This window comes from Acomys minous (assembly GCF_964271855.1).
Source record: "Acomys minous genome assembly, chromosome: 1".
Taxonomy (NCBI): Eukaryota; Metazoa; Chordata; class Mammalia; order Rodentia; family Muridae; genus Acomys; species Acomys minous.
In genome coordinates this window covers 36,899,653-36,915,215 of record NC_140483.1, presented here as the reverse complement: position 1 = coordinate 36,915,215, position 15,563 = coordinate 36,899,653, and the positions used below count along the sequence as shown (strand labels likewise).

General features: G+C 38.8%; 1 protein-coding gene across 8 annotated transcripts in view; it reads right to left on the bottom strand.

Moving 5' to 3' along the window:
- Positions 1–15,563, bottom strand: part of CEP350 (centrosomal protein 350) — a 136,780-nt gene that overhangs the window by 41,353 nt on the left and 79,864 nt on the right. For all 8 annotated transcript variants that reach the window (XM_084772197.1, XM_084772202.1, XM_084772199.1 and 5 more), the window contains 6 exons: positions 14,738–14,907; positions 8,246–8,442; positions 7,397–7,581; positions 6,749–6,836; positions 4,513–4,659; positions 1,722–1,879 (listed from right to left, as the gene is read on the bottom strand). In XM_084772197.1, coding sequence (XP_084628323.1) covers positions 1,722–1,879; positions 4,513–4,659; positions 6,749–6,836; positions 7,397–7,581; positions 8,246–8,442; positions 14,738–14,907 — 945 coding nt within the window. The remainder of the gene's footprint in view (positions 1–1,721; positions 1,880–4,512; positions 4,660–6,748; positions 6,837–7,396; positions 7,582–8,245; positions 8,443–14,737; positions 14,908–15,563) is intronic.

The following is a 15,563-nucleotide window of genomic DNA, read 5'->3' as shown; positions in this document are numbered from 1 at the left end:
AAGGGTGGGGAAGGCTGTGAGATGGCTCACTGGGAAAATATGCTTGTGGCCAAGCCTGACATCCCAAGTTCGATACCTCAGATGGGTTGGAAGGAGCGCCATTCCTGCAGACTGTCTTCCAGCTGCCACACACGCCATGCTCATTGTCCTCCCCCTCCTCACATACACACAAAAAGTACTTTAAAAATCTTTTAAACGTTTTAGGGCAGGCTGGATTGTTCAGTAGTATATAATGCACTTGCCATACAAGCATGAGGACCTGAGTTTGTACTTATTTATTTATTTATTTATTTATACAGGGTCTCTCTGTGTAGCCTTGGCTGTCCTGGACTTACTTTGTAGACCAAGCTGGCCATGAACTCACAGAGATCTGCCTGCCTCTGCTGGGATTAAAGGCGTGCGCCACCACGCCCGGCCTGAGGACCTGAGTTTAAATGCCCATATCCGTATAAATGCTGGATCACATGTATTTGTTATTACATAGATCTGTAATCCCAGCATGCCTACAATAAAATGAGAGGTGGGGACAGGAGAAACCAAGGAAACATCTGGTCGACCTACTCTTGTATATGCAGTGACAATTAAAGAGATTTATCGCAAATAAGATGGAAGATGAATGTCCTCTGAGTCCTACCATACCTGAACTCACATGAACATGAACACACACACATATTTTTAAAGTGTATTTTAGGGGGCCAGATGTGGCAGGACATTCCTTTAATCCTAACACTTGGGAGGCAAAGGCAGTGAATCGCTTGTGAATTCAAAGCCAGCTTATTCTATATAGCAAGCTCCAGGCTAGCGAGGGCTACATGGGAGACACATCACAAAATAAAATGAAATAAAGAAAAAAAATGCTTACAAACACTTTAGGGCTGGGGAGAGAGCACAGTGAAGTATTTGTTGCATGCATAGGAGCCTGAGTTTGTATCCTTAGCAATCACATACAAACCAGCAATGGTGGCATGTACCTGCAACCCCAGTGTTGGGGATGTGGAGGCAGGCAAAACCTGGGGACTCGGTAGCCAGCCCATCTAGCTCAAACAGGGAGCTGACCACTCAGTAGGAGAGGCCATTTCAAAAAATTAAGGTGGTGTGCAAGTGTGCGCCCCACTGCCACACATGTGCATATACAATTTAGAAGAATGTAAAAATAACAGAACACCAGCATGAAGGCGCACATCTGTAAACCTAGCACTCTGGAGACTAAGACAGGAGGATTGTTTTGGCCTACCAGGGCTGTTAAGTGAGTTCTGGGCCAGTTGGGGCTATAGAGTAAGGCCATACTCAAAACAAGTAAACAAAGACAAGTTATTTCATAGCCCAAGAGACTCTCAACCTGTCTGGTTTCAGCTGAAGAACTCATTCATTTCCATTCCCAAAACTAAAATTGTATTTATTTGACTAAGTCAGAGATCTGTCACTGAACCAATGATGAGATGTCAGGATATATCACTCTTTCCCAAGTCGGTACACATAACCTTTCTCTTAATAAAAGAAAGGAGGAAATATTATCATGAATATATACGTGACTGCTACTTTTTTAATTAAAAAAAAAACCCAGTTGTATCAAAATGATAAAAAATTGTTCTATAAATAAGATAAATAGTGATTTTACTGTTAGGTAATCTAGTAATTCTGCTAAAATATTTTCTTCTCTCAATCTAATCTGATGAAATATGGCATGTGATTAAATAGGAAACACACAAAAAATAAATTACTTTTCATCCATGCGGCTTCTCATGTTCTTTAGTTTCTGCATGATGCTACTGGTTTCACTGCTGGAAATAGATATTGGGGAAGGACTACGGGTCTCCAAGCCAGCTGGATCAGGACTAGCTGCCTTATTATCCTTCATATCTTCATCACTATGAGAGCCCTGCAAACAACACAGAGAAAAATGACACTGGCTTTAAAAGGATCTCAAGGAGATCTTAAACACAGTCAATTTAAGTTTTAACTTAAAACAACATTTGTAACAATAGCTGAAATTAAGATATTTAGTTACTTACAAAATAGAAATTGATCATATAATTAAAAAGAGTTAGAATAGTAAAATTGCTAGATGTGGCGGTACATACCTTTAATCCTAGCACAACAAGAAGACACTACAACTACATAAAATGTGCATACATAGAAAGAATGAATAGAAGATACAAACTTTAAATATACCAGGAAAATACACATTTTAAAATATGGAAAACAGTATGTTCATAGATTTTACGAGGTTTACAGGGAAAACATGGAGGATTTACTGGCTTAACCAACTAACATATTACTTTCGAGGAACAAGAAGCAAAATTTGAAGCCAGGTATGGTAGTGCCTACAATCTCACCACTGAGGAGGCTTAGGCACAACTGCTAACCGTTCATGGCTAACCAGGGCTATAGGGCAAGTTGCAGGCCAGCCAGGGCTACATAGCAAGATCTTGCCTTTAAAAAAATTTACTAAAACCAAATAAAAATCTGCAGACAACACAGTAAAATGTTAATTGCTTTAATACATCTTTGCCACAAATAGCAATTTATACTCAATTCTTTACAAGAAGATGGGTACAGATCACCCTATCTAAATTTCATGAAATTACAAACAAAGCTGATCCCTTCTCTTTTCCTTCCCCAACCTGAACAAATGAGTCTTAAAGCCATTATATAGAGTAGCAGGTTTCTACCTATGTGAGGGTGAAGGGAGACCATGGGCAAGAGTCCGGGATTAAAACCTGAGTAGAAGAAAAAGCATTATCTAATATCGGAGCATAGCCTACGTGGAGGATCAGAGTAAATGGGGCAACAAGAAAGTTCATGTGGAAGTAAGTGGTCAGCACCAGGCCATGAGCACAGAGAGCAGAGCAGGAAAGATGACCTTTCCATAGAGAAATTCCTGGCAAAGGTGTCACAGTCCAACTGAGTAGGAAGGCACAGGGAAAGAGAAAACAAGAAGATGTGATGCCTTCACTGAGAATGGCTCCCATGTGCTTATGTTTGAATACTTAGTTGGTGGAACTGTTTGGGACGGATTAGCAAGTGTGGCCTTGCTGAAGGTGTGTTACAGGGGCAGGCGTGGAGATTTCAAAAGAGTTGTGCTATTCCCAGTATGTTCTCTGCCTCCTGCTTATAGATCAAAATGTGAACTCTCCGCTGCTCCTGCCCACATGCCTGCTACTTGCTGCCATGAAGGACTGCCAATGATGGACTCTTGACCTTCTGAAACTGACAACTCAATTAAATGCTTTCTTTCATAACTTTCTTTGGTGGTAGTGTTTTGTCACAGCAATTAAAAAAGTACCTAATGCATTAAGACAGTAAAGTCTAGTATACATTGTATTAATCAAGTGACTGAGGCACAGTGATCAATTAAAATCAAGGTGTACCTGTTGATAGCAATGAGAATACACAGCATCCCTTACATGGTACTCCTCCCATAGAACCACAACCTGAATCTAATGTCCAGGGAACACCAGACAAAGCCCACTAGGAAATGCCCTACAAAATGACTGGCATGTATTTTTCTCATATATCAAAGTCAAGAAACTACTCTAGCTTGGCGGTTGGTGGTGCATACCTTTAGTCCCAGCACTCAGGAGGCAGAGACAGGTGGATCACTGTGAGTTTGATGCTAGAGAGGGAGGAGGCGTGGGAGGGCCAAGGCTGTTACATAGAGAAACTCTGTCTTGAAAAACAAAAACAAAACAAACAAACAAAAAAAAAAAAAAAAAAAACAGAGCTGGGCATGGTGGCACACGCCTTTTATCCCAGCACTTGGGAGGCAGAGGCAGGCAGATCACTGTGAGTTCAAGGCCAACCTGGTCTACAAAGTGAGTCCAGGACAGCCAAGGCTACACAGAGAGACCCTGTCTCAACCCCCCTCCCCCAAAAAAAAGACACAAAAACTGAAGGCCACTAATTGATTTTCTATAAAGAACACCATTCTGACAACTGGAGAAACTGAAAAGACTTGAGGTTAAGTAGTAATAATACATCAGTGTTAATTTGTTGGCTACTTATTATCAAGCAACTCAGAAAAAAAAATGTGATGTGCTTAAGTTTTTCCTGTTAACTTGAGAATATTTCAAAAATAAAAATGGAGACTATGAGGGATTTAAAATTTCCAACATAGTACTAATACGTCACAGCACCTTAGATCTAAATTTTGCTCTTGCCTAAATATGTCCTTTGAACCTTTTGTCATTATGTCATAAAATTAAATCTGGATATCTGAGAAGACTACCATATAATAAGCAATAGAGTCTGTCTTTTCAATTTTGAGGAGTAATGATAGATTGACATGCAAATGCAAGAACTCTGTCCTGCTTTAGTTCATAAGAGGAAAGAGTTTAAAGCTATATGTTCCTTCCAAAATAAGCACATTCCAGGAGGTGTTCTCCAGCTTTATCCTAGACATTATTACAGCACATTGAACAAACATATCTATCATTTCAGAGTACAAAGTGGGCTAAGATTAGCAAGCAACATAGGCTGAAAACAATTTAATAAAATTTTCATTTAAATTACCAATTTATTTTCCCCTGCAGACTTCAACTTCTCCTGTAGTTTTATGGTGGTCTGCCGGATTCTTTCTATCTCTTCCTGCTGCTTAAGAATCAGTTGCCTCTCCTTCCGAGCTGCCTTATTGGCTTCTTGAAGACGTTTTATTTCTGCCTAACATTTAAAGAGTTAGGAAAAGGGATTGAGATTCGAAGAGGGAGAGTTCAAAGTAGCATACAGAAAAGAATCATCATCACATAGATCACAGACACAATGTACTTCAAGATAACAATACCAAACATGTCTAATTCGTGAGAGAGGGTAAATGTTAAAATAACCCCATCATTCTAAAATAATTTACGATGATCTCTTAGCTTTAATAGCTGTAGTTAAACACGGTGGCAAATTCATAGTCTTTTCTAACTCTAACATACCTTTTATATTTTCCCACAATGTTACTGTATCTTTTCATTACCTGCTTAATGGCTGCACATCAGTAAACCAACTAGGATAACCACTATTGTGCTGTTAAATTCTTAAACTGTAACATATCTCACTACCCAAAAGAATGCTTTAACCCTTTAACGGTTTCATGCTATGAACTAGTTGTCTATAAGAGGTTCCTGAAAGTAGGAAAAGCAAGTCAATGATAATGTAATAGTCTATGGCTCTCAACAGTTTTAAAAATTGCTTTCAACCTGGTTATGCTGGCACAGACCTGTAATCCCAGCACTTGGGAGGTCAAGGCAGGAAAAACATGAATCTGAAGCCAATTTAGGCTACATGGTAAATTCCAGACCAGCACAGGCTACAAAGGACTGTCTCAAAAACAGAAACAACAAAAAGACACCATCTTTCACAAAGCAGAGTATTTCCACTTACAGTCTACCAGAAACACTTCAGACTACACTGCACCTGTCATTCTTCACACAGTGTTGGCAGCTAATTTAATGGGCAAAGATAATAAATTTCATTGCTAATAATTGTTAAAATTTACCAGAAACATCCATTCTTTCATAAATTAAAGAAAATCACTTTACCAATGAGATAAACATAATAAAGATACTAAAAATCTGGGGTATTTTTGTTTTGTGGTTTTTTTTTTTTTTTTTCCGAGACAGGGTTTCTCTGTGTAGCACTGGCTGTCCTAGACTCACTTTGTAGACTAGATGGCCTTGAGCTCACAGCAATCCACCTGCCTCTGCCGCCCAGGTGCTGGGATTAAAGGCGTGTGCCACCACGCTCGGCCTTTCATTATTTTAATCATGTTTGCGAGTTTTTGTTTGTTTTTAATTATTAGTTATCTGAAAAGTTAATCATAATGGTTAGCACTCTGGACTCATTTTAATGTGGCATAAAATACTTTTCACTATTCAAATAACCCAGGTCCTCTGCAAGAGGTAAGTGCTCTTAACTGCTGAGGATATGAATAAGCATAGTTTTCATGTCAGTCATTCTTTCAAGTAAAAGTGGTATTCTGGAGTGGGGCTGTGTGGCTTGTTTACAATGAAGAAATGCAAAATTAAAGAACATTTAGATTTCATCTAACCTCAATCAGGATGACTATTATCAGGAAGACAAAGGACAAGAAATGCTGATGAGGAAACAGAGAAGGAGAAACCATTACACACTACTGGGAAGAATATAAACTAGTGTTGCCACTATGGAAGTCAGTATGGAATTTCCTTACAAACCTAAAAATAGAACTACTATATAATCCAGGTATAACCAGTACCGACACTTCCTAGGTAAATTTGGTTTTGGACACTATTTGGGTAATAATCTATTACATAACTCATATCATGTTAATCCGGGCAAGCTGTCACCATAGCCTGAGTTCTCAATCGTTAGGTACTATGCTGCCTCTCCAGAACTCAAAGCTAAGGTCCTTCTAAGTCCACTAAGACAAAATCTTGTCAATATGTAATTCATGTCATAAAAATCTACTTGAGAAAATAATAACTAAATATTAACCCACATCCATTTTTCTATAAAAATACTAATTTTTTATTTGTATTTTGAAGGACTACTTTATTTTCTGTAGTACATTGAGGCAGATTTGGCTGTCTAATAAGTTAGCAATATGACAGTATTAAAATAAGAGAAATAGGTGAGACTAGCAAGAAATGCCTATAATTACTGCACTACAGTAATAGTTATCAACTAAATCTCAATGACAGTGAAATAACAAACCATAATGAGGTAAAACAACATTCAAACTTCCCTTGTGACAAACTGTCACACAGGTGCTATTTCCACACACCTTTTCCTGCTGCAGCCTTAGCAACAAACCTCTCTGTTTCTTCCGGAGGGGGGGCATCTTATCATCCTCTCCTTTGTCTCGTAAATGTCTGCAAGGAATATTCTTTAATTAATACAAATGTCACATTTATAAATCTCAAAAGCCTTAATAATATACGCAAGCCCAGACTCCACCCTCTAAGGACAGCAAGTGTTGTACTGAGTATGTAATATATGCAGGCCCTGGACTCCACCCTCTAAGGACAGCAAGTGTTCTACAGAGTATGTAATATAGGCTAGCCCTGGGCTCTCCACCCTCTAAGGACAGCAATACTCTGAACAACATACAGCACATGAGAGATATTATATGTAAAATGAGCTGGATGAAGTGATCTAGGAGAAATGAAAATATTCACCAGTAGGGAAATGATCTCATAAGTAACACAAACCAAAGATTACTGCCACTGTTTTAGCTTAAGAAGTGTATTGAAGAAATCACATTAGATGAGACAGGCTGGGAACATAGCTTATAGGTATCACAGTATTTAGCATTCACCAAACCCGAGTTTGATTTCCTAACATCAAAACCAAACAAAAACATGTTAAGACTTGAAGCACTTCTTTTTCAAAGAAACTGAATAGCGAAGTGTACTTGTTAAAAAGAACTTGCTTTTTCTGATGTTCTAGCCAGGCTAATTCAGCCTTTGTCTTCTCCTTTAAGGCCTTTTCTCGAAGGCGCAGAAGCGAGGACTGGTGAGCTGCGCGCATCTCCTCTTCCTTCATATACTGTCGCACCATCTCCATAGTGAACTTAGAAAAGCTATCCTGTCCTCCTGAGAACGGCATGCTCAGCTCCTGAGTACAGAATGTATTTCAAGCTTAGCACCTTCAAAATCTTTTGGTACTTAACTTCATTTAAAATTTTATTCCTTTGTAAAATATAAAGTACAAGTGATAGGGGTAGGGTCACATGTCTATAGTTCCAAAGGCTGATATATCAAGATTACGTGAACACATGAGTTGGAGACCAGCCTAAGCAACAATAGTGAGATTTCATCTCAGAAAGAAAAAGAATAAAAAACTAAATAAAGCAAAACAAGCATTTTATAAAATTATCTACCATATAAGAAAATATTCCTCAAAAAGATGAGAGACTGATATTTAGCCACCCAAAAATCTTAATGAACAATTCTTGCAAGCCATGCACTGTCCCAGGAAAACAAAACAGGATAAAAATTTGCCCCTGTTTTCCATAAAGCATACAATTTGGAAAGAAGAATGTATATTTTAAATGAATGAAGTGAAAAAGGTGAGGTCCTTACAGTCTTATTATAACTAGTAAGTTTATATTCTATTTATTTTAAAAACCAAGCCAGATTTTACATGTATAATAGTAAATACGACCTCCTGGAAAATATTTGATAGTTGCCAATTATATAACTGGTATTTATACAAATTGTATTCTCCTACCTTTGAAAATCTATGGCTGCAACAATTTACCTCCTAAGCAAAAACATACCTTGGCAGAAGACAAGGCAGTCTTGTCTGGGGAAGTGTCTTCATCTGAGTCATCATGATGACTTCTCTTCTTTTCCATGTTAAATCTGCGATGACTCTCAGAAGGAAGTAAAGATCGAAATGACTTTTCTTCTATTTCATCTTCTGTCATAGATTCATCAAATTTCAGGGAGTATTCTGTTGCAATAGAAGTTGAGTCTAATAGAAGGGAGAGAATTATAATAATTCTTTTGTGGGGCTGGGAGGAGAAAGAGTGTGACCCAGGGACTCACATAGCCCAAGCCTTTAACTCCTGATCTTCCCATTTCTACCTGCCTGGCGCTGGGATCATAGGTGTATGCCACGCTATGCCATCACACCTAGTTTAGGTTAGTGTGTGCTAGGCAAGCACAGTTCCAACTAAGCTACCACCCAAGCCCCATACCTTATCAGTATAATCTCCTCAGTATGTTTAAACAGAACCCCCTTTGCCTCTTACTGAGGCAACTCTATATAAATTCTCAGAACCGTACCTAGCAATTAAGAGGGAAAAGTCAATGATCTTACAGACAAGGAAAACAAAACAAAACAAACAAATAAAACCTCTCTAAAAATACCTAGAAATGCTAGAATAAGAAATATGTTAAAAGATTAATATATTTAATATTTAAAGAGCAATTATAGATCAGTTAGGAAGCACTATTATACAAACATTTATGACTAGATGTTCCTCAAAGGAAATGATAAGAGGAAAAAAAAGTTTGTAAAAGTTTAACACTATTAACAGAGAGATAAGAGTTATATTATCCTATTGCTGAAGGCACACAAACTTAGGACATCCAATGTGAATGACTAAAGCTGCATCTGACCTGAAAACTTCTTTCCTGTGGTTTATGTTTCATGGTTCCAGAAAATACTATGCAAGCTGCCAAGGAAAGGAGCAACTAAAAGTCCTCCCCAGCTCAACACCTATGCCCATGACACAGCACAGCAAGATATGCACAAGTGTGGAATGAGTGGCACTCAGCTGTCTACCTGGACTTGAGAGCCACTCAACAGGAGAGAAGTCATGCCTGCTACTGGAAACCTAGCAAAGTTTCTGGAATTAATGAGGTTATGAACCTTAGAAAAGAATCTAGTACCACCATTTTCTAGACCAGCATAATTCCTATCACAGTCTAAATCGTATCCTTACACCACAGGTAAATGTACTACCACGCTTTACAGCAAATGGAGACCATCACAAAAAACCACAACTGGACCCAATGCAGGGGTAAACTGAGTGTGGGGAGCTGAGCGCCAAAAGATAAACCTGCATTAATCACCATTCCTACACCAATGGCTCAGGACACATGGAAAAGGGGATGGAAAGATCGTAAAAGCTAAAATACTGTCAAGTCTGCCATCAAACAGTTGTTCCTGGAAATGGCTGCATGACAAGACCAGCACAACAACAATATTAATGGACATGTTGATGTGGAAGTGGCAAAGTTTCATGGCCTCTACCCCTCGACAAAAACTACAAGCAACTGTTGACTGCCCAGAGATGAGCACCATTACTGGTTGTTCAACACACTGGTCAGTCTTGAAACCATAAACACACAAACAACAAAATGGTTACACATATATATGCATGTATATGTTTATTTTATTTGTACACACACATACATATGTGTATATATAACAAATATAATCAAAAGAAAAGAGGCCATCAACTTGAGAGTGGGAGAGCACGAGGGGTCCGAGGGAGGGTAACTAGGAAGAACTGGAGGGAGGAAAAGGAGAGAGTGATATAATTCTACTTAAACTAAAAACAAAATTTTCAAAAAAGAAATTCATTCCATGCTTAATTAAAAACTAAAAACAGAAAGAAAAAAAAACAAAAAAAACAAAAAAACAAAAAACTAAAAACAGGGGGCTGGAGAGATGGCTCAGAGGTTTAGAGCACTATTCTTCCAGCAACCACATGGTGGCTCACCACCATCTATAATGCGATCGGATGCCTTCTTCTGGCTTGCAGGTGTATATGCCAGCAGAGCACTGTATACATCATAAATAAATAAATAAATAACAAAAACGAAAACTAGAAACAGGATGAACATGGTGGTACATGCATTAAGTGGATCTCTGTGAGTTAGAGGCTAGCCTGATCTACATAGTGAGTTCCAAGTCAGCCAGGAATACAAAGTGAAATCCTGTGTCCAAAAGAAAAAAAGAAAGAAAGAAAAGGGGGCGGGGCGGGGGAGAGGCTACGGCATGTCTTCTAGGTTGGTTACTATGTGCCTGACACACTCTCAACCTCTTGTCTACTGAGTGCTCCTTACTTTGTGGTATCACAAGATGCTCTGAACTCAGCATGTATTTTGCACTGCAATCTTTGGCTCACTCATTTCTACAAGGAACTCCAGTTTCTTTGGGTGGAGAATAATATCTACAGACCACAGTGCACACACTGGGGTATCACTGCTTCCGCACTTGCTCATTGCATGGTAGTAATATGCATGTATACTCATCTATGTATGTGTGCACACACACATGCACAATTGCTACTGTATCCATCTGGACATGCTAAGCACTAATCCATACTGATGTTTCTGATTCCAATTCAGTACCAGAATCTATTCTTATCTCCTCTCAAATACTGATAAATTACCCAATACATTGATTTGTTTAACCCTAATTAATATAACTATTAACTTGTATCACTGTGAGAAACAAAATTGCCAACAGTGTCCAGGTTTATATGCTGTTCCATTTGCATTAGACTTAAATTTTGTACTCAAAACACAATTTCCTGAAGTTTCTTAGACCCCTCACTCCCTACCCCACCCTACCCCACATACAATGTGACTGTCAATTTGACTTGACTGAAACTGTTTAAAGTACACTTCTGGGTGTGTAGGGGAGGGTAACTCCAGGGATGACTAGCATGTGGGTCAGCAAACTGAGGACTACTTGCCTTGAACATGGCAGTCATCACTGAATAAACTAGGGGCTACATTATAACAAGGAAGTGGAAGAGGGAGGCTTGAGCTGCAGTGGACTTTCTGGAGCTGTTGCATTTTTCTTGCAGACTCTGGCTCATTTGCTTTTGAGTACAGACTTGCCTTCACTGCATACAAAAGCTGTGTCATCGGGACCTTGTGCTCTTAGGCTTCCTCCACTCTCTGGCCCTCAGACAGCTACTGTGAAGCTCTCCAGAGTAAGAATTCTAATCAGTCCTCTCTTACAATTCTATACACATTTGACTCTGTTTTTCTAGAGAGACCTAACACATCCCCCATCCCTTTCTGTTGCCACTTTACATGTAACATAATTAAATGCATTAGTCACAAGCTGTACTGCATTTGGGGATCGTCTAAACCCTGACTAATAGGTTTCATATGTCAATGTTTAGTTCACATACGCTAACATTATCTTTATGATACACAATTTCAGCATTTTGAGAAATGTATAGCACCATATAGAAAATACAAATACCAGGGGGAGGTAATCCCCCTCAGGCACAGTCATAGGGGAGGGGAATAAGGGGAAAATGGGAGGGAGGGAAGAATGGGAGGATACAAGGGATGGGATAACCATTGAGATGTGACAAGAATAAATTAATTTAAAAAAAAGAAAAGAAAATACAAATACCATACATAACTGTTCCTTTACCCTAAAAGTTGCCATATACATCCTCCTTCATAGTTTAACTATTTTTTCACCCAACAGCCACAATATCATCAATCTGTTCTCCACTCTTCTGTTTCTGCCTTTTTGTTATATAAATGAAACAATATGGCCCAGAACTTTGGGACTTGCTTCTTTCTTCAGTAAAACTCATTTAAAATGTACCCATGATGTTGTAGGAGCTGATCTTGCTGCCTTTGGTAGCTAAATAGTAGTCACTTATATGGAATAACTTTTTATTTGTTCTCTTGACATCTTGGTTACCTCCAGTTTTCAACAATAATGAAAAGTGCTGCTATGAATAATAGTGTAAAGGGATTTTGTATGAACACAGGTTTTAAAATCACTTGGCAAGTATCTAGACATTAGTCTACCAGGTGGTTATACAACCAAGACACTACCAAACCCTTCTATAAAGTAACTGCTCAATTTTTTATTCTCTCCAGTAATGAATACAAGTTCCAGTGTTCTGCATCCTTATCAACAACTTGACATAGGAATTTTAGGGGAGACATGTCCAGTCTCCCCTAAACATAACATAATTCATTCCCTTCTCATAACCAGTTACCTCATCCAATTGGTTCCAAATACCCTCCAAATCTTATCCTATCCCAGAATCAACTCCAAGTTCAAAGCCTCATCCAAATATTAAATGTGGGTGAAACTCCAAGTATGAGTCCACACAAAATCCTATTATGTTGGGAGCCTGTAAGACCAAAAAAACTACGGATTTCAAAACCAAATGCTGGATTAAAACAAAACAAAACAAAACAAAACAAACAAACAAAAAAGGACACTCCCATCCAAATCAGACAAATGGAAAGAAATGGGTAGCAGTTATCAAGCAAGTTCAAGACCTACATGGCAAATCCCACTACATCTTAAACTCTAGAAAGAGCTGTCTCCATGTTCTGCTCTCTGAAATGATCAGGATGACAGGTCACCTTCTAGCCAGTGCCCCTATTCGCATGTGTTAGCAGGCAGGTGGTCTAACTCCTAAGAATGACAAGTTGTGTTTATTACCACAGAAATACTGCCGTTGTCTTTCTGACACCTGCACCACTCAGAGTTCACTGAGATCCACTCTCACAGAGCAAACTGCCCACAAACTGACAACTGGTAAAACACTAGGAACCAAGCAGCCAAAAGCTACTCAGAAGAGTGAGGCCTCTACTGGAAAGGCAGGGAAGCCTCGTGATTATGGGGCAGGAACTGGGGCACTCTATGAAATGAGATGCTATCAGAAGCTTGCTGAACTTAAGAGTCCTCTTCCAGGATCCAATGAAAAACTGTTCTGACTTCAAAACGATACATCTTCTCATTTAAAAAAGCACTCACTCATGAGAAGGAAGTCAAAGCTGCAGGGCTGGCCTTTTTAAAAACATGAGCCTGGTCAGGCAGTAAGTAGTGGCACATACCTTTAATCCCAGCACTTGGGAGGCAGAGAAAGGTGGAGGCCAGTCTGGACTACAGAGTGAGTTCCAGCCAGGGCTACGCAGAGAAACCCTGTCTCAGAGAACCAAAACTAAAAAACAAACAACAACAACAAAAACCTCACATGAACATGTTTATCATCCATGAAAAACATGTAACAATTATGGCAAAAGACTAACTAGCATGTAGATAAACGGCATGTGGAGAACATGCTTAAGCACCTACCATGCCAGGAAACATTTCATTCTCAAAAACAGCAAAAAAAAATTTTCTTCTCTTTTCTTCCTGTTATTGGTAGCTCTGGACATTAATTTTTTGCCCCCACAGGGTCAAAATAATCCTGACTGAGATTGCAAGTAGAAAAACAAGACTTAAAAGAATTGGTAGTTTTTCTAGTTCCATTTATGTGGGAATTGTTCATATAATCCAGGATGTAAAACACTACTAAGTGAAAATGTTTCAGCCACTCAACTCTATAACAATTAAAAATAGATGTAAAAATAGTCTGGATGATGCTCACTTTTTTTTTTTTAAACTTGTAAGTTCTAATTGATAGGGACAGGTGGGTAAAACAGCTTGGCACTTTGGCCTAAATTGACAGTGGCAGCCTTACTGATCTGCTAATTGCCCAGAAATCATTCTTCTCCTTTTCAAAGAATAAGGCATATTTAGAGATGCCACCTCACAGAATTCTAGAAGCCTGTTCTTTATTTTATCCTGCCTGTTTCTGCTGGTAACCACATCTCTATTTTTGGCTTCTGTTACAAAAGCTGATCAAATGCACAGCTAATCTTTTTGAGTCCAGTCATACCACTGGTATTCTCTCCAGAGTATACTTGCTTCCTGCCTATGACACGGACTGGCAGGGCTGGAGACATGGATCAGGCTTGACTCTCAGCACCACACAGTGGTTCAAAACCACCTATAGTCCCAGCTCCAGGCCCATTGTGGGTCTGTGCCAGCACCAAGCACACATGTGGTACACAGAGATACATACAGGCAAAACACTCACACACATAAAATGTTAAAAATAAATCAATAGGGATTGGCTAAGAATTTTCTAAACCTTCAAGGTTTGGTTCATTCTTCTTAATGGTTCATTCTTCAAGTTAGTATAAACAGTAAAGAGAAACAACATTTTGGTTAAAAACAAAACAAAACTCTAAAGTTATATGTGCAAGTAAGTTTATGACTCTTAGCTACTATTTTCTAGATAAAATTATAAGACTGGAGAATATAGGTCCTCAACAAAGCACTTGCTTAGCATGTATAAGGCTCTGAGTTCAGATTCCAGCACCAACAAAAAAGCAAATGAGTAGATGTGTGAGTGTAGTGGCCTCACTTGCCACTTTGTTTCAAAGCTGTCTAGCTATCCCTTCAGTTTTACACATGTGTACAAGGAAGTTACCTTTCTCATCAGGAAGAGACGGAATACTATCACTTCGTAAAGAATCATCTGCAGCCGTCTGAAGCTGTTCATCGACTGAACTCTCCATCTTTTCACCATGAAATTTCTTCTCATTTTCCTTACAAGATGGAACTGAAGGGCTTTCTTGACGGCTGCTACCACTACTACTTCTGTTTATATAGATATTATGGAAAAAACATAAAAAAAAGAAATTAGGGATCATAACTTCAAAGTAAAATTATTTGACCCAAAGATTGTGCCTTTGTCAAGGCATAAATTGAAGGCAGACAGACATACTATAAAATGCATTTTGGAAAGATCAAAATAGGATGTTTTTCTTAAAATATAACAGACAACCACTATTCATAGGTTATCACTCCCCTATTTCATTTCACAGCAAAGTTTCTGGGCTAAAGGGAGGCTTTTGCTTACTACTTCCATTTCTTTCACTAACCCTGATTCAGCACTGATTGTGCACTGGGACTGTTCTTGATAAGCTGTCTAAACTTCTAATTTAAATTCTTAAGTTGCTTTTTCTCCTCTGTAAAGACACGAGGGAGTGCTAATCTTTTCTCTTTTTAAAAATAAGCTCTCCTGTAGCCCAGGCTGCCCTTAAACTTGGTATGTAGCCATGGGTGACCTTGAACTCCTGGTCCTCCTGACTACGTCCCAAGTGCTGGGACTATAGCATGAGCCTCCATACTTGCTTTTCTGTGGTGCTAGGGATGGAGCCCAGAGCCTTGGACATGTCAGGCAAGCCTGACCAGGTCATCTACAGCTCCTGTACCTTCTTAAAAGCTCTATTTGATTTAAATAAAATAAAACA